General features: G+C 42.4%; 3 protein-coding genes across 3 annotated transcripts; 2 read left to right on the forward strand and 1 right to left on the reverse strand.

Moving 5' to 3' along the window:
• Window positions 1-1,312: 1,312 nt before the first annotated feature.
• On the forward strand, window positions 1,313-8,900 carry LOC147197417 (rab5 GDP/GTP exchange factor-like). Its single transcript, XM_086124876.1, has 9 exons — window positions 1,313-1,444; window positions 1,819-2,013; window positions 2,447-2,619; window positions 3,156-3,337; window positions 3,439-3,520; window positions 3,587-3,719; window positions 3,871-3,962; window positions 4,172-4,428; window positions 5,782-8,900. The coding sequence occupies exons 2-9, from the start codon at window positions 1,832-1,834 to the stop codon at window positions 6,196-6,198; spliced, it is 1,518 nt and encodes a 505-aa protein (XP_085981002.1). The 5' UTR covers window positions 1,313-1,444; window positions 1,819-1,831; the 3' UTR covers window positions 6,199-8,900.
• A 147-nt stretch (window positions 8,901-9,047) lies between these two features.
• Window positions 9,048-13,334, forward strand: LOC147197418 (high affinity immunoglobulin gamma Fc receptor I-like). The gene is made up of 5 exons (XM_086124883.1): window positions 9,048-10,091; window positions 10,243-10,278; window positions 10,365-10,643; window positions 10,772-11,044; window positions 12,017-13,334. The coding sequence occupies exons 1-5, from the start codon at window positions 10,058-10,060 to the stop codon at window positions 12,286-12,288; spliced, it is 894 nt and encodes a 297-aa protein (XP_085981009.1). The 5' UTR covers window positions 9,048-10,057; the 3' UTR covers window positions 12,289-13,334.
• A 157-nt stretch (window positions 13,335-13,491) lies between these two features.
• otol1b (otolin 1b) lies at window positions 13,492-21,756 on the reverse strand. The gene is made up of 6 exons (XM_086126362.1): window positions 21,188-21,756; window positions 16,598-16,808; window positions 15,997-16,385; window positions 15,820-15,909; window positions 14,626-14,697; window positions 13,492-14,563 (listed from the first exon to the last, which is right to left on the reverse strand). Exons 3-6 carry the CDS (start codon window positions 16,376-16,378, stop codon window positions 13,677-13,679), a joined length of 1,431 nt encoding a protein of 476 aa, XP_085982488.1. The 5' UTR covers window positions 16,379-16,385; window positions 16,598-16,808; window positions 21,188-21,756; the 3' UTR covers window positions 13,492-13,676.
• Between the last annotated feature and the right edge of the window lie 1,512 nt (window positions 21,757-23,268).

The following is a 23,268-nucleotide window of genomic DNA, read 5'->3' on the forward strand; positions in this document are numbered from 1 at the left end:
ACTGTTTTTTTGAAGTCAAGGCGCCTGAGTAGGCAGCCGTCGGCAAGTGCTCTCATGAGCTTTGAGAGATCGGTGCTGTTGAACGGTCTGCGGCTGGATGGATGTAAGGCTTGAGGAGCCGACGATGAGAAGAAAGGAGCGTTAGCGCGGAGCGCCGATGCGGATTTGGAACTGGGAGTCGCGGCTTGGAGTTTGAAGCGGATTACGTGGGACAGGAGAAGTGAACTAATCTCTTTTCGTCAATGGACGCTACAGCTTCGTGTTTGCTTTCAAAACTTAGCTTGTAGCAGACGTGTGCACATTTTCAGCATGACGTCTCTGACCCACTGGTGAAAGGACACTTTGATCCTCTCCTCTTTCATGTGTTGTGTTGTATTGTGTTATTTTTGTTATTTTGACTTCAAAATGGCGCCGCGAGAGTGGCTGCCTTTCCAGCAGCTCCTATATTTTGTTGTTCTACTTCTTCCTTTCATAACTTTGCTGCTGTGAATTGGGAATTTCTCCATTGCGAGACTAATAAAGGTTTTCTTTTCTTTTCTTTTCTGTAGTCTGCAAGTATCCCCAAGGCTGGGAAATATTTTTCCTACTGGGGGCATTTTAAAAGGAAAATCAACCCAAAAACTGTCTTGACAATAATATGTTCTATGCAGGCCCAGTAGTCTAAACACGGCATTTTGATTAACGTTGTTTAGGCCTGGAAGAGGGGTTCACTGGCGAGTGCCAGGTACCTATTTGTATATGGGATTGGCTGGGAACCAGTTCAGATGTACCCCGACTTCCTGCCCGAAGGTGCCTGGGATAGGGTCCAGCACGCCCGCAACCCTCGTGAGAATATGTAGATCGGATAATAGATGGATGGATTTATGATTGATTATTAGATTGTATTTATATTATTTTGTGTTTCGTGTAAATGGTTTATGTATCAGTCTGTGCACATCACGTATACAGTTTGTTGTGTTGTTTTAATTTGAATTTGCTTTTATTTTTGCCTTGTTGTACTCTGCTGTCGGCAGCCACATTGACATTTCAAAAGATAACCATTGCCTTAACTGGATAAATAAAGTTTAACTCAGTAAAAAAAAAAGACGAGGCCGGCTCATCGTGGAGAAACTGGTGTAGGACTCCCACATCAATATTCAGCAAAAAGATAGGGTTAATCAATTTTTTTTTCAATCCCTGAAAATAGTTTTAATATAAAACCGATTCATGGCACGTTCAAAAAACTGTTGCGCCGTCAATCTACTAGGTGGCGATACGCAATGGTACTTCATCTTGATGTGCTATCCGAGGAACGAAGAAGAACTACGCTGGCCAAACAACAAAATGGCGGATTCTGTCTGTGCGACGCAACTTTCCGTTATGCTCATGTAAACACTCCCCATTACAAAAGCCAGGAGCAGGATCGACGTTGCGTGCCAGCTTTTCCCGTCCTGCGAATGATACTGTACGTCATCAGCAACCACACGTCATCTTTTTTTATGACACCGATACTCGTTGTTCATGGGTGGCTTTGTAAATAGCTTCAGTAGCTAGCCTGCCAACACATTCTAGCCAAAATGCATGATCGTACTCGGCGCGAAGCAAACATTTTACGGTCTGGATGTAAACTTCTCCACAACAGTAATGAATGACTGAGTACGTAGCCGGCTGTATAATCTGAAGTGTTGTCAGTTCAAAACCTAACGCGACCAAGGGTGGGCGATAGACCATTAGCTAGATGGTGCGAAAATTACATTTAGAAACGAGGTAACGCTCATCACAGTTGCACAGTTCATACATTTGAATGTTTATTGTGTTCTCCTCGTGTTGCCCGTGCAGCCTACTTTGAAGGATGATGGCCCAGCGGTCTGAACGTCGTCGGATCCATCTGGACCAGTCCGATCTGCTTTGTACCAAAGGATGTGGTTTTTATGGCAACACAGCTTGGCAGGGCCTGTGTTCCAAGTGCTGGCGAGAGGAAAACCAGCGAGACAAGCAAAAACAGATCCAGGACGACTGGGCTCTAGCTGAGAGGTTTGTTTGCAACGTCTGCAGCTGGAGTTCTGAGGCCGTTTTAGTTCAGGGACTTCTTGCAGGGAACGCTTGTGAATATTCTCATGTATTCAGCTCATTTCATTCTCAGTGCGTTCATTGATTGTACCTGGACTGTTCTGGTAGTCCTAGAAGACCTTTCAGCACGCTCAAATGTGCTTCATCAGATGGGATTGAACCTCTGCACGGTGAGGTCGATGTGCTAACCACTGGCCCTTGATGTTTCTTAGTTGTTGCTTATTTGGTTTTGTGTGATCATAAAACACAAAAAAATGGTTTTGCAACAACAACAACAAAAAACGGCGCAGAATTTGGCCACTATCTGAGAACCACTGCGTTTTATTTCTTTAGTACTTCTGCTGATCGCTCATCAACAACCCCCTGGTCCTTCAGTCATGTCTCTTATCCGCCACAGGCTGCAAAGAGAAGAAGAGGAAGCCTATGCAAGCAGACATCAGAAGGCCCAGTCCCAGGCCGCTGTCACACCTTTCAACAAATTTGAGGAACGCAAGACCAAGGAAAAGTCGAGCAAAGTCAACACTGTCACCAAGTTTTTCACTCCCTCCAGCAAAATGCCGCCAAAGAAAGGTAGGCCTTTCAACTGACGAAGCTGACTGCCACAAAAGTCAAATGTGTGACACAATAAAGTGAACCCTCATTTATTGTGGGGGTCACACATTCCCATTCGCAAAGTCTGCGCTACAGAGAGACTTTGTACAAAACTTTCCACCTTTCCATATAGTTTATACACATTTTAACTTATTATCGCACCTTTCAGAGATCCTGACATTGCCTTTTAAATACGTCCTTGAAGTTAATTGAAGGATGCAAAATATTGAACTGTGCTACAGGTGTGGGCCGATCACCGGTTTGTCGGTTCACCATTGTTTTGATAATGGCTGAAACTGTCCGCCATTGGTAATGAATGCAGAGGGGACTTCTAAGAAGGTGCGAAATAATTGACTGCTTGCAGAGATTGCTAAATACGTTACCTCTAGGAAATTAACGATGAAAGGCCAACCATTAGCTATTTCCCACAAGAATCTCAAAGATTAGATAAAAACATGAAAAGTGTTATGTTTTGTTTTTTTGTGTATGTGTGTGTGTGTGTGTCCCCGCCCAAGATGCCACCGCTCCTTTGGATTCTCAGTCCAGCCCGAGCACCTGCTCCACAGCGAACCGGCCGTCCTCGGCGGACACTGACCTAGCAACAAGGGAGTTTATTGATTTCCTCAAGCCTCTGAAATATGGCCGGCAAATCTTCAGACAGTGTCGCGCTTTCACTGAGAGCATGGCCTACAAGCGGGTGAGCTCCAGTACAATAGTGCCAGATGTGGTAAAGATGTTTTTTGTCAGGCTTATCGTAATTTTACGGAGTCATTTGCTATATTGTCTCCCTTCTAATAGGACATGGGTGTTGAGGACATGTCCGAATGCGTCCAGGACTTCTACCAGAGTCTGTCAGAGCGCCTTCACACTCAATTTAAAGGTACGAAAAGGCTTGCGTGATATCATTTTACATGTGCTGTTCTCACGTTGATGGTTTTGCTCTTAGGCTCCTCCGAGTATGTAGAGGGCATCATGGACGAAGTGGAGAGGTACATGACCACGCGTCTGTACAAGGAGGTTTTCTGTCCTGAAACGTCAGATGATGAAAAGAAAGACCTGGCTGTTCAGAAGAGGATCAGGTTTGTACACGGAAGACATAGCCGTCATTCAAACTGTCATTATTTCCGTTTATAATGTGTACAAGATTGCGAGAATCACATCATGCACGCGATCACTTGGAACAACTTCCTGTTGTGTAACACTGTCCTATCTGTGGCTTCTTATTCACAGAGCCTTGCACTGGGTCACCACTGAGATGCTGGGCGTTCCCGTCGATGAGGAGATCCCCGAGGCTTCCGACAGTGTGGTGAAAGCCATCACAGGTGAGTCTCATCGGCATGTTAGACACTTATCAGCATACGTATGATACTTCAGGCCCTTTTTTTCATGCCAACATTTGCTGTAATTCTGACTTTACTTCCGAGTGAGCCTGGATTGGTGATAGACCAGGGTGCTTTCTCACTTTGGTAGAAGTTCAGGAACGGAATGCCATCAGTAAACTGATTACCACACACTCCGTCTCTCCCCCCAGATGTGATCGAACTCGATTCCAAGCGGGTGCCCAAGGACAAGCTGGCGTGCATCACGCGCTGCAGCAAGCACATCTTCAACGCCATCCGCATTAGCAAGAAGGAGGCGGCGTCGGCGGATGACTTCCTGCCCACGCTCATCTACATCGTGCTCAAGGCCAACCCCCCGCGCCTTCAGTCCAACATCCAGTACATCACTCGCTTCTGCAACCCCAGCAGGCTCATGACCGGAGAGGATGGCTACTACTTCACGAATCTGGTTCGGAAAGCCATTCATTAATTCACACGCAAACAAAAATGTAGCAGAACGGAGCCTTTAAATTTGAATACAATCCATCATGTTCACCTTCAGGTTGGTCTAATTTCAAAGCAAATTGCCCCAGCGTAGGTTTACTACTTTTCAGGCTAATACTATAAACGGCCACTTCATTATCAAACATTATTATGAATTTAAAAATAAAAGGCTTGTCTTCTTTAGCCTTTGCAAAAAATTATATTAATTACTGCATCTTACCGGGCTGGTGAGACAATCGTCATTAAAATCTCGGTGAGGATAAACGGTTCAGATGCTGGGTGTATATTATACTGCCCCCTAGTTGCCAAGGTGCGCACACACTAGAACAGGGGTGGACAAACTACGGCCCGCGGGCTGGATCCGGCCCGTTGGTCTTTTTAATCCGACCCGCCGAAGATTGGTGCACAATTAAGTTTTGATTGCATTCATTTTGTTTGGACTTGTAATGACAGGTATTTCAACACCAGGTGGCGCAGTTACTTCAAGTTGCAGAGCACAGGGAGGGAGCGGAAGACGAAGAAAGAGGGAGAGAGTAATGACCATGGAAGGGAAAGTGATATGTATCTGATTAAACAAAGCGGGTAACAAAGTACGAAACATTCAGGAGACGCCTGGAGTCGGAAAGACTCAAATCTACGAGACTTAGAAAAACAAGGAAGCGATTCTTACTCAGTCCGATTCTGGCAATTTCCATGCTCAGAGTGAATTGCTTGTGGCTCGAGTATATGAACATTTCCTAGAATGGTTTGATTGTTATCATGTTAAAAACGTTCCGCAAACTGGACCGCTAATAAGAGTCGGAGAGCAGTTAAATGTGTAGAGCGTGAACAACAGGGGGCTCAGTACACATCCTTGAGGAGAACCGGTGCTGAGTGTGATGGTGGAGGAGAATGTTACATTATTACTGGCATACAAAGACATTGTGCTATCTTCTTTATTTTCTATTTCTATTTCTAACTTTTGGCCCGGCCCTCCACAATATTTTCTGCTTCTCATTTGGCCCCCACGGGAAAATAATTGCCCACCCCTGCACTAGAAGGAGACGCAAGCTGAATTCATCATAATGCACAAACTGTTTAATTCTTTATAGTCCATTCAATTATGTCATTACTGTATTTTTTATCAAGTAACATATGTTTTAGGCTAATTATTTCTCATATTACAAACACCTGCAAAAACTTTTTTTAGAGGCTGAAATGACTTAATGGCTTTGCCACCAAACTAATCAGTGAATGAATGAATCAAACGTGGCGCCCCGTGTTTCAGGACAAATCGCGAATGCTGCCTTCATGAACGTGACCCTGTTCCTCTCTTCAGTGCTGCGCCTTGGCCTTCATCGAGAAACTGGACGGCAAGTCGCTCAACATGACCTCTGAGGAGTTTGACCGTTACATGTCGGGGGTCCAGGTGTCCCCCAACTGGCCACCGGTGGACGGCGCCGCGCTCAGCCAGGTGCACGAGCGTCTGGACCTACTGTCAGGCCTCGGCGAGCGGCAGGAGCTCGTCATGGAGCGAGCGCGGCAGCTGGAGAGCGACCTCATCGACTGGACGGACGAAGTGGAGCAGGATGTGCAGAGCATCCTGGAGACGTTCGAGGCGCGTAATCCTCCCGTCGTTACCTCCTCCGGCAGCGCGGCGACAGGCGCGGCAGCGGTCTCCTCGGCTATTGACTCTGACAACGTTGAGAACGAGCATCTGCCGCCGCCGCTGACGCCGCAAGTGTTTGCCGGTTGATGCTAGTGGAACTTCGATACTCATGTATCCATCCAAATTAGAAGGCCCGAAGCTCCTTCTGGTGGGCGTTAAGAATAACCCATTATGATTGGGTCGCACCTGTTATGATTCACTCTGTGACCGAGACAAAGTGTGTCATGTCCGACATTGGAGGTGTGAATATGACTCGAACCACGCCCTTAACTGTCTGCCAATCAATCACAGGGCAAGTCTGGCCGCTACATTTCTCAGAATGCAGGTAAGGATGGACACTATTCTCAAAGTTAGGAATTTTCGCCTTTTGGGTGAAATTTCAGGATGAACCTAAAATTAAATAATTACTTTTACAGCCTAATTTAATTTGGCTTTGGTCTGAACTTTTGAATGCACATGTCCAACTTTTAATGTTGTGATGAACTGCAAAATACACGTGAGAGGTTTGTTTCGTGAATGGACTTCGTTTGATTTGAATTTAAACATCGTCATCATCATCATGCTGTTCAAATTTGTGAGACCAAGATGACGGCTAACAATTGATCAACAGCACCTTACTATTGCAAGGCTTCACACAAGATATTCTCAGGCAGACCTGTCCAATCAGCTTAGGGTGTCAGTGTTATTGGGCTCCGAGAGACTGGAAGACTCATTGAGAGTCTTAAATGTAAGTGAGTCTCTGTTTCGCTCCTTGTTAAGAGAACAACAACTTGTGCCAAAAAGTATTGAACAGGCTAATTACAGTTCACGAAAACTGACAAACTAACATTGAAAAAATGCTGTTAATGTAATAAAATAAAAATGAGGCTGGCTGAAAAAAGAAAAGCTAACTAAAATGACATTTTACATTTATTTAATGACAATCAGCAAAACGATTTCTTCATTTTAGTCTTGAATGAATTTTTTTTGAGATGGTGAGCTTTCATGGTATCATTTAAATGTATTTTTCTCAGCATTGTAGGTTCATATAGAAGAACAAGGTTGAACAGTTGTTTGGAAATTGTAGTTAAAAAGAAAACTAAATCTAATCCTAAAACTTATAAACTAAAATGAACCATTTTCAAAAAAATAAAAACTAACAATCCCACACTAAAAACAATTAAAAGTAACTAAGAAAAAAGTCAAAATGAAATAAAAACGAACAATAAAAATTCCAAAACCATCACTGTATAGCTATCGGAATTAAGTATTTCACAGTTGGACATTTGCATTTAAAAGTTTAGACAAAGGCCAAATGAAGTCCACGTGTAAAAGATTATTAATGCTACATTTTTGGTCCAGCCTGAAATATCACAGAAATTCTGAGCATATTTGATAAAAGCTCAAAACTGTTCCTCTCGAATGTGGAGTCATGTTAGACTGGATCTTTGGCTGAAATGTCTGTACGGCGTCACTGTAGGTATGAGTGCAATGGAACCTCTTAAAGGTTCAACCGCATTCTTGTTCTTGTTTCAGAGTCGACTTAGCCAACCTTTGGTTTGGCTTAATCAACTCTGAAACCAAAATTTCCCAGACTAAGAATACAAAAGTAGTTTATTGGCAGCTAGCATATGAAGCTAAGTCTACCCTCGGTGCTACTTGTCAAATTGATGGACTCGACACCTGTCACAGAAGATCTAAAGTCCCATTTTGTTTAATTTTTCCTTTGGTTTTTTTGGGTTTTTTTTTTACAAAAAGTTGATTCCCACCAACTACAAACTTGTAACAACGTTTCTACTCAATCATCCACCTTGCTACTGGAGGCCATTGCTAATATGAAACCAAAACATCACATCACGTGTCATACCGGACGTCAAAAGTCTTGGTACCGCTACCAGTTAGGTTCTGGATTCAAATCTCGGCTCTTGAGTTTGTGTGTTTGACCGCTCCAAGGCGTTCCCCATTTTTCGGCCCAAATCAACAATGGATGCCATGCTGTTCAACTTTGGAGGTTCCATTGTGCTAGTTGTTAAAAGACAAATTGGGAGAGCAAGATAATCATTTGCGCACGTGTGCATATGCGGGCATGTGTGTCGCATGTTGATGTTTTTACATTTGGGCCAAGCAATCCTCGGAAATCCTCCACGAACGCGTTTGGACTGAGGTGGTTTTATTATCCGAGGAAGTGGTAGGTGTTACAGATGGCAACCTAGTGGAACCCTTCTTGCCATGCGTTTTAGCAATTTGAAGCACTTTAATGATTATAAGATGATATAATGAAGGATAGTGCAGACACTGTATTTTCAGGTGTGCCTTGTTGCGGCACCATCCATTTAGACAGGTTTCATAGTTAGATTTTAATCATATTCTTATGACTATTTTGTAGCCATACATGATTTTCTTTTGGGGGGGGGGGGGCTTTCAAACTTAACTAGTTGGAGCAAGTTACAGCACCGTAGAAGCTGGATTTTTTTTTGAGGGTTGTAACACTCACTGGTCACAACACCAGAATCCAAAAATAACCTTCATAAAAATATTAATGCTCACTTTAGATGAATGCTCATATTAGTCCTTATTCTGAATCATATTTTTCAGTGGGGTATTATATTTCTGTGAAGGTTTTGTGGCCGGTGAGTTAACGGAGAGGTTTAAAACATCCATATAGTTGTTGTTTTTTTGTCGTATTATATAGGTGAGAAGTCAATACTGTCCTTATTTAAACATAACTTATTGGGGGAAAATGTTTTATTTGCATCGCTGTGTGTGTGTGGTAACTGCTGATGACTAATAAAACCTGAGAGAAGACCGCCCTGTCGACTCTGCATATGCTGTACTTTTACATAAATAGCCGCAGTTGTGCAAGCGCAGAGTATGGTTTCAAAACTATTGCTCCACTTATGTATCATATTGGGAAATCTAAAACTAATCATTGGTAAATGTTGAGAAATAATAGAAATATTGTGACTTTGGAATTTTGATTTCTAAGAACAGGAGCGTGTTTTATTTCAAAAATGAATTTGAGTGATGTATATAGCACATGTACCACAAAGAGGCTCTTCTTTCACCTTCAAGAAAAATGTTGAACATGAGTTGGGTTCACCCAAAACAACGGTTTATCACCAAAAGCAAAGAAAACAAGCTTTTTGTGAAAATGTCAAGCGGGTGAGTGACTTAGCCACCAATGTTTGTTATTTTTGTTTGTTTTTGTGACACATCAACTTAGAAAACAAGGAAGAAAAAATATATAATATAATATAAATAACAGATTTCAGATTTACTTACAACTATGAAAAACTCCATGACCGATTCTTCGTAATTCACCACGCAAACTTTGTAATTTTTCTCACAAATTTCACATTTCCAATCTATCTGTTGGAACATTTACTTTATTATAAACATTAGTGGGCACTAAATTGTTAGACTCCAGCGAACGGATGTCAACATCCACGTCAGTGAAAAAGTTGAGTATAAATGTTACCGTTTTGAATGTTGTCATTAATTGGCTGGGCTTAAATAAATCACGGTTCCCACTAGCGACTAGCCTAGATTGAGAAGTGTAAAGTTATTCTTGCCCTGAAAAGGTTCAATTAAGTTGAACCATGTGATTTCGTTCCCGCCAGTCAAATGTACCAGCAATCAATACACTGGGAACCTTTGATACTAAAAAAAAAGTTTCAGACTGATACCTCATTTTAACTTCTCAAATGATGATCTAAAGCACAAAACATGTTCCTTTAAATATGATAATACAGATTTTCCAAATGCATTCTGGTGCCCTATAAAGAAAGGGGAATCCCGCTAAGGTTCCATTATTTACAGTCCTTGTAGATTGAAAGTGGAATGAAACAAGAGAAAGAAAGAAAAGAGGAATTCCTATGCTCGGGGTTAAAATAAAAAAGAGAAATATTTTCACTTCCCTTATTTTTCTTTTTGGTATAAAGGCCAGTTGCCTTCAAGAAAATGACACATGGTCACAATGACAGCAACGGTATATTTTCTTGGTAAGTGTGTACCAAATCTAAGATAACGTGTGTGTATATATATATATACACGGTATATATATACCGTATATATATATAATATGTGTGTGTGTGTAATTATATGTTGTACAATTTATCCCTTTATATGACTCAAATGTATTTTCTGTTTCAGTTCTTTCCACGCTGCCACAACTCATAGTCCCTTTGGGTATGAAACGTAATAAATTTTCTTTGAACTTAGCGATGGTCAGTGCATATTTTTCAGATTTTTCTCTCCCCCCGCCCCCTGTGTAGAGACCTCCTATGGCGCACGAGCAGAGCTGGTGTCCGGTCATTCCCGGGTTTTCTCTGGGGAACACGTCCAACTCAGATGCAGCATTCCCGATGGCCGCAAGTCTTCCTGGAATTATTTGTGGTTCAAAGGAACCGAGCGGTTGGAGCACCATGCGGAAATATTGACTCTGAAAGGCTTTCTTAGCGACAGTGGAGAGTTTCAATGCCAAGGAGTCAGGGACACAGCTGTGGGAAACATATATACGCAAAAAAGCCCTCCCGTGGAAATAAATGTGGACGGTAAGAATACTCTGCAGATGAAACAATTCTCTCTAAAAAGTGCTCCAAAGCTGCGTAGAACGAAATACGTTTATTATTTTATTTTTTTTGTAATGTCAGTTGGCTCCATCTTTCTCTCTGCTTCTCAGGAGGTTGGGCAATCCTGCAGGTCCCGCAGCTGCCAGGCCTCGTCGGAGAGACGTTGAACCTGAGCTGCCGCATGCGCGGCCGTCCCCGACCTCACGAGGTGATTTTGTACAAAGATGGCGTGGAAGTCCAGAGGCAAAGCGGCTTCAACCCAAAGTTGAGCTTGGACCTCCTGAGAATGGAAGACCAAGGACTGTACTCCTGCAGGGCATCTTGGGATGACGACAGACAAACTCATTCAGTGATTTCGAATGATGTTCAAGTCAATGTCAAAGGTGAGTTCAGGTGATACTTTTGTCTGGGTCTGATTTTAATTTGACTGTTTTTGTGCTTTTTACTGGTCTTTTGTTGTTTTATCGTGTGTTGTTGTGTGCAGCATTTTGTATACAGCGGTGGTTGTATTAAGGTGCTCTGTTAAGCCTTTCGCGCACCCTGTAACCCAGGGGTGTCAAACTCATTTTACATTGTGGGCCACATACGGACTCGGTCGATTTCAAGTGGGCCGGACCATTAACATTATACCATACTCTGCTATACATAACCAAAATATCATGTCTTTCCTTTGTTTTGGTATAAAGAAGCATTGGTGCATTGATACCGTCTGCTGTGTTGGTTCTGTCTCAGTGCCAGATTGAGACTGCTGTTTGCTTCTCTGATCAAAACAATGTTGTCTTCTACTCTGATCAAAACGGTCTGACCCCTAGCGGACAATCCATGATTTGCATTTTATTAAAAATATTCATTCTGTGTCTTTAATGCATTTTCTCACTTTTAAATTTCCTGCGGGCCAGATTGAACCTCCTTGGGGCCCGGTTCCGGCCCCCGGGCCGTATGTTTGACACCCTGATGTAACCTGATAACATGATAAGCTGTCCATTGTAATAACCGCTGTCGCTGAAAGGGTGAATACATTTGAGTTGAGTTGAGTGGAGAATTACACTTAACAGCATCCAACCCAAGATATGTACGAGCAAAGCCCACATTTACCCACACGATTTGACAAGTACAAAGACAACAGGGCAGAAGGACCCCCCCCCCCCTCATTATTGCGATTGTGATTTAATATGCAATTGTTTTTTTCAAGGTCCTCATCCCATGTCTTTGTTTTTTGTTGTTGTTGTTTTTTTTTTTTTAACAGACACAAGCAACAAATTATTCTGTCTTTCAATGAAAGTGTCAGGTTTATTACGCACTAATGTTCTGGTCTTATTTTTAATTTTTTTCTTGTCATGCTTGTTTTCCTTCAGAGGTTCTGACACAGCCCGTGCTAGAGGTGGTCACAGAAAATGACCTGCTGCTGGCCGATCAGATTCAGCTCACTTGCCATCTCCAGTACAACGCCCGCACTCCGGCGCCTCCCATACACTACTACTTCTACAGGGATAACAGGCGGTTGGGGACGGCCACTTCCAAGAACTTTACGCCGGTCAAACAGAGACCAGGTCTGTACAGCTGCAAGGCCAAGGTGCCCCAGCTTGGCCTATGCAAGTGGAGTGAGACCGAAGCATTCGAAGAGTGACAAAGACATGAAAGCAGTACCGGTAACATGCCACAGGTTGGCTGAAGATGCTTTTGATTCTTCGGATTAGAGATGACACATCCTCATTTGACACGTATGCTACCACCAGTTTAAATTTTCGGATGAACTGAACAGACTAATACTCTCACGGTTGAGAAAAGGAAAGTCACGGCCACTGTATTCTTGGGAATACAAACTGTTGCTTTGAGTGGAAATTCATGAATCCTTCTTTAACAGGTACATAGTTGTGTTTAGCTAAAGTGTGAAAGCCAGAAGAAGAATTACATAGCATCACTTAATTTGTGTTACTGGTCATTTATGTAGTTACAAAGCCCTATCCAGTTTAAATGTGTGTGTGTGTGTGTGTGTGTGTGTGTGTGTGTGTGTGTGTGTGTGTGTGTGTGTGTGTGTGTGTGTGTGTGTGTGTGTGTGTGTGTGTGTGTGTGTGTGCATGTGCATATGCATATGTATGTATGCATATGCACATGCACATGCATATATTTGTCTGAGGGTAAGGCATCAGACAAAATAGGAATTGCATGTACATTGGATATAAATAGTCTGCACACATCCGTTCAAATACCATCTTTTTATGATATAAGTTATAGCGATAAATTATTTCAATGCTTTTCCCATATATTCCCTATAACCTATACAGTACAACTTTTGAAAATCTTATTGAGACTAGAACTAAAAATTAAGAAAGTTAGGTTGCACAAGAGTGCATACGCTTTCATAACTAGGGATGTGGGTGTGTTCACAATTAACCAATCACATTCGAACTCATGTATTACGGTAGCCAGCACACACCTGCCACCACTTAAAAGTGTCTGTGATGAACACTTCTTATTATACCACAAAAACCTGGATATGAAAAGCAATGTGCAGACTTTTATATGCACAATATGATCTATTCTATACTTCTATGTCATGTCTTTGTTTATCGTAGTTGCTTGTTATTGCAGTACAAGGGTAGCTCATACTAACGGAGACAAATTCCTTGTGTGTTTTAAATACTTGGCCAATAAAGATGATTCTGATTCTGATCTAAATAGTAAATAATGGTCCTGCAGCCACATGTGAACAACTGTGCAAGCAATCATTAAAAGGGCAGGTGTGAATATCTCAATACGTGTACCATCCACAAAGTACCCAAGCTGTGCTTTGGTGGGAACTTGCAGTCTCATAAATGACCGGCTTGAATTGTTGGATTTTTAAAAAAAGAATATTTATTGATAGGCATAAGACAAAATAGATTTGTACATAGATAACAGTGACAATGATCTAAATAGTCCATGAACCCGCCCCACAAAGTACAGAACAGTTGAAGAGTACACATAAGTACACAGTCCACCACCACCCCGTTAGATCAGAGGGCACGTTCACCATCAAGCCGAGTAAAGGAGGAATCCGGAGAAGATGCTGTCGTCCTCACTGCTGGCGTACACCCCGTTCCAGTCTCTGAAGGTCTCCATCCACACTTGATCGCCCGGCGCTAAGCGCAGCACCACCAGAGTGGACGCCTGGTCAATGTCTTGGCCGTACAGCGAGTCCCGCGTCCTCACCCGCCGCAAGCTGTTCACCACCAGAGTGGCGCGCAGGGGTTGATTCCGTACGGTGATGTGGAAGGAGAAGACGTACACACCGGCGTGGACGCACACGAAGATGTTGCTGGTGACGTTGAAGTGGTTCTCTTCATTGTAGAACACTTTGTCAAAGCGAATGGGGAAGCCAGATGGTGGGAAGGATCTTCTCGGGGAGATGCCGACACTGAAGGCCGAGCGTTTCTGAGGAACGCCTGAACCCTTCGCCCCTTTGAAGCCACGCATTCCCCGCTCCCCTCTCATCCCATGGTAACCTCGATCCCCTTTTAGTCCCTGCACCCCTCTAACACCTTGTGGACCCTGCGCCCCTCTCACTCCAGGTTCTCCCTGGGCTCCAGGAGGTCCGTGATCTCCGCGTACGCCGATGGGACCCGGGGCCCCGTTCTTGCCGTTGATCCCCGGGATTCCCATCGCTCCCGGGATTCCCGGAGAGCCAGTGTCTCCGCGATCACCTTTTGGCCCCCTGTCCCCAAATGTGCCGCACTCTCCCTTATCACCCTTATCTCCTTTAGGACCAAGAATCACTCCAGAGGGTCCAGGTGGCCCCTCTTTACCCGGTTCACCTTTCTCACCAACAGTTCCATTTTGTCCAGGTTCACCTTTTTGACCGCCGTCGCCTTTGACGCCATGCATGCCCGCATCACCTTTCACTCCTTTTAGGCCAACATCACCTGCAGAGTAAAGACATTCATTCAAAACTGTCCTATCCATGATGCATTTGGGACTGTCAAACCTTTCTTCCCGGGTTTCCCCGGAGCTCCTGGATATCCACTTGGGCCAGTGTTTCCCCTTTCACCCTTATTCCCTAGTAAACAGAAATATAGAAAAGCAGAAGAAACATTGAAATGAGCAAAGATTACCGATGCACTTTTTGCTAGAGTTGGTGGTGATTTTGCAGTTTGTACAGAACGGGCAGATGGTCATTGCCTTTTTCCACCCACTTCAGTAATAATGAGTAGCGATTCAAGGCAAGCCGGGGCAGTTTTGTAGTGCATCTCACGCACAAAGTCATTCAATGTGCTTTACATGATTAAATGTGCATTTACAAGCATACACATTTATAAAAGACAGCTTGCTAAAAGTTCTAAAAGAACATACATTTCAAGGATCTAATATATATTCCGTTAGTGCCAGATTTAAGAACTCCAGTAATATGCTCTGATCTCTTTGTTCGGGTCAGAACCCGAGCTGCAACGGGTCTTTTGATGGAGTCCAGTCAGAAGACCATTGCATTAGTCAAGTCTACTGGAAATAAAAGCTTGGATGAGCTTTTGCTGGTCTGCTTGAAACATTAAACCCTTCAGATTTGAGTCTTACAGCCAACCAAGACTTCAGACCTGGTCTTTGGTTTTTCAAGACAGTCACTTAAGTGTTTAGTAAGACGTATACTCTTTTTACTGGCTAAAAAAAAATACTGGTACCTCAGTTTTTTTACGGTTTAATTGAAGAAAATGTTGGTGCATTCAGTTTTAGACATTGACACAGCACCTCAATTTAACTGTAGTCATGATGGCCAACATTACATTTCTGAAGCATCTGACCTGAATGTAGCACATACATGCTGAACAAAAGGGGTCCAAGAAATGATCCCTGAGGGACACCCAGATGTCATGGCCATGTTATCTGATTCAAAACTTCCAATAGTAACTCTATTCCTCCACGTAAGACCTGAACAATTTTAGGATTGTAACATTCATGACTATCCACATTTCCAGCCTGTTTAACATTCACATGCACAATTGACCTAATTACTCATTTGAAGTTGTTATTAGTCTATGGGGCAGTTATTATGAAGTCCCATGAGTTATAGTTAGCAAAAAGTAAGCTGTTAGATGACATGGAAAAAGAATCCACACAATTCTTTTTATCTACAGCATGTAGACGCACATGCTGGTTGCAAATTTTTTTCAAAATTGGAAGGCAATACCTTTGTCTCCTTTCATCCCCTTAAGACCACTCATTCCCGGTGGTCCAGGGGAGCCAGCTGAACCGGGAAAGCCTCTTGTCCCCGGTGGTCCTATATACCACAAGTTTAAAATGCAGAAGAAACTGAAAACCCCCCAAAAAACTAAATAACTGGTTAAGAGTGTTTGCTTCTCATTACCTGTCAGGCCGTTGTCTCCCTTTGGCCCTTGGGGTCCTCTCTCAGGTGGGCAGCACTCACAGAAGTTGAAGTAGCACTCATTGTAATCCAAGGTGTAATTGTCAGGGCCTACACTGGGTGGCTCCGTGTTCACTGTGTGGTCCTGAGGGAAAGCGTGGTCGGGGTAGGCGGGCAGTGGCTTAGGCTCAGCAGGGATGTAGCCCATCTTGGGCTTCGGTGTACCGGGGGCCCCGGCGGGGTTGTGTACTGTGATCTGAGAGAGGGGTTTCTTGGTGTACTGGTACTTGGGCTTGGGTGTGGACTTGGCCTCAACGCAGGACATCGCCGTAAGTGTCACCATGACGATGGCTAGAAGAGTCCACTGACTGGAGATGAGACTCATGTTGGAGCTGAGAACGGATGGTCATTAGAACGGCATAGAGCATTCAAGACACTCTCAGTGCATTTCGATCCTGACTCTTAATCTCTCACAATGCAGCGTCCAATGAACCACCAATGCGTTTTTTTTTTTTAAATACCAGCACCCAAAATTATTGGCAGGAGGGATAACTACCCAATATACCAGAGTTTAATGAATAGATGTAATATAATAAAGACTCACCAAGTTATGCATACGTGGTGTGGTCATTTATTTTCTGAACGGTGACTTGGAGGCATCCCTGGGTGCTCTTGGTCCATCTGATCCCAGCAGGAAGAGAACAAGCCCACCAATAAAGCTGTCTGCTCTAAGAACAAGGGGGGAGGTCTGAAATCCAACGAGGGTGAAGGCTGGATCGGACCCAAGCAGAACCACTGTGCTGTGGCCTCATTCTCTGCGCAGAAAGGTGTTTTTGTGACACGGGATACCAGCCTGGAGCCTGGAGCACTGGAGCACTCCTCTCAATACGAGCTTGGCGAAAAGCAAAACCCCTTGGCCGATGGGTCACCCGATACCTAGGGGCATTCTTCCAACCGTTAAGCAGCTAGCATGCTCTCAAGGAGGGACAAAGCAGAGCAAAGAAAATTCTGGGACAGAGGCCAGGCCACTAAAGCTCACAAATTTTGTGTATAGTTTGAAATGCTTGCGTTGCGCTCATCATCAGTCCATCCATTTTCTCAATAAACTTGCGTAACGACAATAAACAGGCATCCAAGCTGGTGTGTTGAAGTTTGTTGATGGGTCCTCTTTTCGTAGTTAAAATTCATATATGTTTGTGAAGTACCAAAGGTCGACAAAGTACATCAAATATAGTCAAAGGCAACTGTAGCGCTACAAATTTGTAGCCTTCCTTGTTTTGAAACTCCACTTCAAGGGACGAAGAACTCTGCTGGCCCTTGGTGAGCGTCTAGAGCAGTGGTTTTTAACTTGGGTTCGATCGAACCCAAGGTGTTCGGTGAATCGGTCTCAGGGGTTCGACAGAGCCTCTGCCAAGGAGGTAAGGCACATCCGGCTCAACATGTCAATAAGTTATGACACGCCCGCTTGGCCATCACTGGCTGGTTCGTTTTGTGCACAATTTTAAAAAACGTACACTGTACTTATGTCTTGAAATTGTATTTTTTTAAATAAATGCGTGTTTTTAATGCCTCGAATTTGTTTTAAAAAAAACATTTTTATTTTTCACTAATGAAGGGTTCGGTGAGTGTGCATATGAACTGGTTGGGTTCGGTACCGCTGACAAGGTTAAGAACCACTGATATTCGATTTTAACCCCAAAAAAGGCCTGAAGGCGTTTTTCGCCACAAAAAAGAACCATGTATAGAAAGGTGCTTTTAGCCCCCAAAAATGACCATGTATGTAAGGCGTTTTTAGCTGAAAAAACGACCATGTACAGTATAGGAAGGCGCTTTTAGTGGAAAAAAACAACCATATATTGTCAGAAGTTTTTAGCTGAAAAAAAAAAAGACCATGTACAGTAAGGCGTTTTTATACGAAAAAAACGACCATGTATAGTAAGGCGTTTTTAGCCAAAAAAAACAATCATGTATAGTAAGGCGTTTTTAGACGAAAAAAACGACTATGTAATAGTAAGGTGTTTTTAGACGAAAAAAACGACCATGTATAGTATGACGTTTTTAGACGGAAAAAGAACGACTATGTATAGTAAGGCGTTTTTAAACTGAAAAAAAAAAGACCATGTATAGTAAGGTGTTTTTAGACGAAAAGAACGACCATGTATAGTAAGGTGTTTTTCGCCCCAAAAAAGAACCATGTACAGTAAGGCGTTTTTAGCCGAAAAAAACGACCATGTATAGTAAGGCGTTTTTAGCCGAAAAAAAGCGACCATGTATGGTAAGGAGTTTTGAGCCGAAAAAACCCCACCATGTATAGTAAGGCGTTCTTAGACGAAAAAAAACGACCATGTATAGTAAGGCGTTTTTAGCCCAAAAAAACGAACATGTATAGTAAGGCATTTTTAGCTGAAAAAAAATGACCATGTATAGTAAGGTGTTTTTAGACGAAAAAAAACAACTATGTATAGTAAGGCGTTTTTAGCTGAAAAAAAATGACCATGTATAGTAAGGTGTTTTTAGACGAAAAGAACGACCATGTATAGTAAGGCGTTTTTCGCCCCAAAAAAGAACCATGTACAGTAAGGCATTTTTAGGCAAAAAAAACGGCCATGTATAGTGAGGCGTTTTTCGCCCCATAAAAGAACCATGAATAGTAAGGCGCTTTTAGCCCCAACAATGATCATGTACAGTAAGGCATTTTTACCCCCAAAAAACGGCCGTGTATAGTAAGGTGTTTTTTAGCCGAAAAAAAACGACCATGTATAGTAAGCCGTTTTTAGCCCCCAAAAAACCGACCATGGCATTTTTAGCTGAAAAAACGACCGTGTATAGGAAGGCGTTTTTAGACGAAAAAAACGACTCTTTAAAGTATGGTGTTTTTTACCGAAAAAAACAATAATCTATAGTAAGGTGTTTTTAGACGAAAAAAACGACCATGTCTAGTGAGACGTTTTTAGACAAAAAAACGACAATGTATAGAAAGGCGTTTTTAGCTGAAAAAAAATGACCATGTATAGTAAGGCGTTTTAACCCCAAAAAAACGACCATGGATAGTAAGGCGTTTTTAGACGAAAAAACCAACCATGCATAGGAAGGTGTTTTTGGATGAAAAAAACGACCATGTACTGTATAAATAGTAAGGCGTTTTTAGACGAAAAAAACTAACATGTATAGAAAGGTGTTTTTTACCAAAACTGTCCAGTGACAGTGTAAATGTCAGTTCCAATGCCCTAAAGCTGGGATAGGCTCCAGCAAGTTCCCAGTGACAATCGTCCATGTAGAAGAGGCTTTTTTGCTGAAAACAAACGACCATGTATCGTCATGCATTTTTAACAAAAAAAAAAACCCAAAAAACCGACCATGTATAGTAAGGCGTTTTTAGCTAAAAAAAAAAAAAACGACCATGTACAGTAAGGCGTTTTTAGCCGAAAAAACACGACCATGTATTGTAAGGCGTTTTTAGCTGGAAAAAACGACCATGTATAGTAAGGCGTTTTTAGCCCAAAAAAAACGACCATGTATAGTAAGGCGTTTTTAGCTGGAAAAAAACGACCATGTATAAGGCGTTTTTAGCTGAAAAAAACGACCATGGATACTAAGGCGTTTTTAGCCCCAAAAAACTACCATGTATTGTAAGGCTTTTTTCACACACAAAAAAAAAAATTACCATATATAGTAGGGCGTTTTGTGCCAAAAAAATACCATGTATAGTAAGGCCTTTTTATTTGAAAAAAACAACCATGTATACATACCTGTCAACTCATACGGTTTAGCCATTGTTCATACGGATTTTGTGGTGAATCTTACGTATATGGCCGTATCGGACAAATCATACGGATTCTGAAAATTTCGGGGGTTTTTTTCACCAACTCCAAATGATTTGGAGTTGGTGAAAAAAGTAACGCAGGAATATAACTCTGAACACAGTAATGCCACTAAGTAGAATGATGATTAGACATTAACCAGGCATTGTATTATGGAGTTCTACAATAAATATCATTGAAAATTTCGTGGGTTTTTTTCTGCCGTTATTTTGACATATAAAATGCTTTGGTATGTTATAAGGATTTTTTGCTATTTATAAGGATTTTTTTGGTAGTTTATACAGGTTGGCGCTCCGAAAAGTTGACAGGTATGATGCATAGTAAGGCGTTTTTAGCCCAAAAAAACTTTCAATGCTTAATAAGGCATTTTCAACTGAAAAAAACGACCATGTATAGTAAGACGTTTTTAGCTGAAAAAAAAGACCATGTATTGTAAGGCGTTTATTGCCGAAAAAAAGACCATGTGTAGAAAGGCGATTTTTGTCGAAACCCCCCCCCCCGATCATCTATAGCAGTTGTTCTTCACCTGTGTCCGATCAAACCCTAGGGTTTCGGTGAATCGGTGTCAGGGGTTCGACGGAGCCTCTGCCATAGAGGGGAGGGCACACCCGACTCAACATGTCAATTCGTTAAGACCGTTTGGCCATCACTGGCTCGTTCATTTTGTGAACAATTCAAAAAACGTATACTTATGTCTTGAGATTTGTTCTTTCCTGTTTTGAATAAATGCCTTTTTTTATGTCTCGAATTTGTCCAAAAAAAAATCATATTTATATTTTTGACTCATGAAGCGGTGAATGTGCAGTTGAACTGGTTGGGTTCAGTACCCCAAACAAGGTTAAGAACGACTGGTCTAGAGGAAAGTTCTAATGTCCTTCATCAGCCATTGCCAAATTTGATCTCTTGGTCAAAGGCACCAGCTTATTTCTTTTACATCTGAGCCGCTCTCAGGCTTGTGCGATGGTATTTACTATGAGCATATGATCCCCGGAAGATTGTGTTTGCTTGTGTGGCAGGAAAGGAATTGCTTTTGATATTGTTATGGGTGACAAATCATTTTCTGGTCGCTGCCCCGTCTGAATCGTCTGCTCATTGCCATTGAATGTTTTGAACTGTGGACATGCTCGGCCTGGCAGAGACTTTCAGAGGATCCATGACAGAAGGGAAGGAAGGAAACGGAATTTGGGGAAACAGAGAGGACTGATGGCAACAGACCGTGTAAAAAGGAGATGATTGTTTCTTTTTTTTTTTCACCAGATCAGACGTTTTAGTACTTACTAACTAACTAGAAGGTTTTCTCTTCTTCAAGGTCTCATGTCCAGCCCCATTCGAACCTCACACAACAACAACAACAACAAAAACGTTCATCTTACTCTACTTGCTGGTCATGGGGGTCCCGCTCGCCTGCCTCCCTCTTCATTGAGCACCTCGGTCAATACACACAAAATAGAGCGTGGGATAAGAAGGGGTTAATTGCTCCAGGTGCAGCCAAGCAGAGAAGAGCTGGGAGGAAAGTGTATTGCCTCACGTTACATTCACATTAAAAAAAAACGCCAGAAGCTGCAATGACTGATGTGAATGCAGTTTCAGACGTGCTTATTATCATTCCGTTGCTGTGTGTTTTCAAGCGTGACCGTGCGTTTCATTCTTTCGGCGGGATGTTTACAAAAACGATCCAGATGCAATCCAGGATTAGCCGCTAATGACATGACGCATGCCTCAACAATTAAGAAACTTTGCGTGCGACTAGAGGAGTACATGAGCAACATTCATATGACATCGTGCAAACAACGAGCCTGTAAGGTCAAAACAGATACCGTACACCTTATGCAGAAATGCCGTCGTGTGCCTCGAGAAGTGAATGTTATTACTCCTGTTGAACAGTGGGTGGCAGGAATGAACTCTAAATGTAACTCGCACTCCTTGTGCGTGTGTGCGTGCGCGCCCGTGTGCGCGCGCGCGTGTGCGTGTGTTTGTGTGTGTGCGCGTGTCCGCGATATCAAACATGGAGCAGTATTTTGTTAATACTATTTACTAATGCGCTGCATACACGAGGCCACCACCTAATTAGTCAATGAGAATGGTCCACTGTGTGCCTCACCTGTGTTTATTCCAGTTTATCCTCATCAGAGGTCACAGATGAGTTGCAGCCAATATAATTAAAAAATACAAACATTTACAACATGAAGACAAGCAAAATGATTACTCCATAAATACATATAAAATAATACAATCATGTGAAGCCCATTTTGAAATCCATAAGTAAACTTCCATTAAAAATGTTTACCAAACACAAAATATGTAATGTAATGTAATATATATATATATTTATATAGTGTCATTATTTTATTTATTTATTTATTTAGATGGCTTAGTCTGGCAAACCAAATCCTCCAAAAACGTCAAGGATACAGCTTCAAAAGAACCGAACACAGCTAAACACGGAACATGGACAGAGGGGTCAAATGTGGTCTTTGAAACAAGAGTCCTAGCTGTGGAAACTTTATCGATGAAAAACTGAAGGAATCTGTTGCACATTTCATGTGAAGAGTCTGAGCAAATAGGCTGAGGGAGTTTCAATACAGAGTTAATAGTTTTAACCCTGGAGAACCCAAGAACCCTTTTCTTCTTTAGAAAATGATGAAATATCCATTAAATGACTGCTATATGTTCACTGAACACCAAAATATATGTTTTTTCAAATATTCAATGCTTTAATCCTAATTTAGGATTAGGGCCAAATCTGACCCTTTGGGATTTAAGGGTAGCATTTGAGTAGCAGAATTTATAGGGGCCAAATTTGACCCCGTGGGTTCTCCAGGGTTAAATAGTACACGTGGGTTTTGCCGGTTTGCATGAATAAGCTTTGATAAATGTTTGGCTTCCTGGTAAAATCTGACACAAACACCATGTGAGCCTTTAACCCTGAGATCCGAACGCGGAACCTCAGAACAGTGAGGCATATGTTCTAAACTACTAACACTCCGTGCTTCAAAGGTCAGCATTTGCAGCAGAGCATGTAATAATAAACGCTTGTTTACATTTCAGGGAGGAAACTATTAAACCAACAAAAGCTTTTTGAGCTTTGACAAAACTGCATGTGCTCAAAAGCCTCTAGGTGAAACACTACATTGCTTAAAAACACACACACACGCGCGCGTGCACGCACACACACACACACACACACACACACACACACACACACACACACACACACACTGCCACCACCACCAACAACAACAAAATATTGAGTAAAAAAACAAATAAGGCACAACTATGTGTGTGTGTGTGTGTGTGTGTGCGCGCGCACGCGCACGCATTGAGTCTGCGTGTTCGTATGTGTCAAAGGTGTGACGAGATATTCATATTTAAAGCCTTTTCTAGCTTTCCTGGTAAGGTGAGACTTGTAGTTGTATGAGTGTCGCATATCCACAATGTCTGTGTACGAGAGGTT

Source organism: Hippocampus guttulatus, chromosome 12 (assembly GCF_054856545.1).
Source record: "Hippocampus guttulatus isolate MCC_2025c chromosome 12, RoL_Hgut_1.0, whole genome shotgun sequence".
Lineage (NCBI taxonomy): Eukaryota > Metazoa > Chordata > Actinopteri > Syngnathiformes > Syngnathidae > Hippocampus > Hippocampus guttulatus.

Coding starts and splice junctions, on each gene's coding strand:
- LOC147197417 (XM_086124876.1), top strand. CDS start 1,832: ATGATGGCCCAGCGGTCTGAACGTCGTCGGATCCATCTGGACCAGTCC. Junction 3,720..3,870: donor GCTGTTCAGAAGAGGATCAG/GTTTGTACACGG, acceptor TCTTATTCACAG/AGCCTTGCACTGGGTCACCA. Junction 4,429..5,781: donor GCTACTACTTCACGAATCTG/GTTCGGAAAGCC, acceptor TCCTCTCTTCAG/TGCTGCGCCTTGGCCTTCAT.
- LOC147197418 (XM_086124883.1), top strand. CDS start 10,058: ATGGTCACAATGACAGCAACGGTATATTTTCTTG. Junction 10,644..10,771: donor CGTGGAAATAAATGTGGACG/GTAAGAATACTC, acceptor TCTGCTTCTCAG/GAGGTTGGGCAATCCTGCAG. Junction 11,045..12,016: donor TGTTCAAGTCAATGTCAAAG/GTGAGTTCAGGT, acceptor GTTTTCCTTCAG/AGGTTCTGACACAGCCCGTG.
- otol1b (XM_086126362.1), bottom strand. CDS start 16,378: ATGAGTCTCATCTCCAGTCAGTGGACTCTTCTAGCCATCGTCATGGTG. Junction 14,698..15,819: donor GGGGATGAAAGGAGACAAAG/GTATTGCCTTCC, acceptor TCTGTTTACTAG/GGAATAAGGGTGAAAGGGGA. Junction 14,564..14,625: donor GGGGAAACCCGGGAAGAAAG/GTTTGACAGTCC, acceptor TTTACTCTGCAG/GTGATGTTGGCCTAAAAGGA.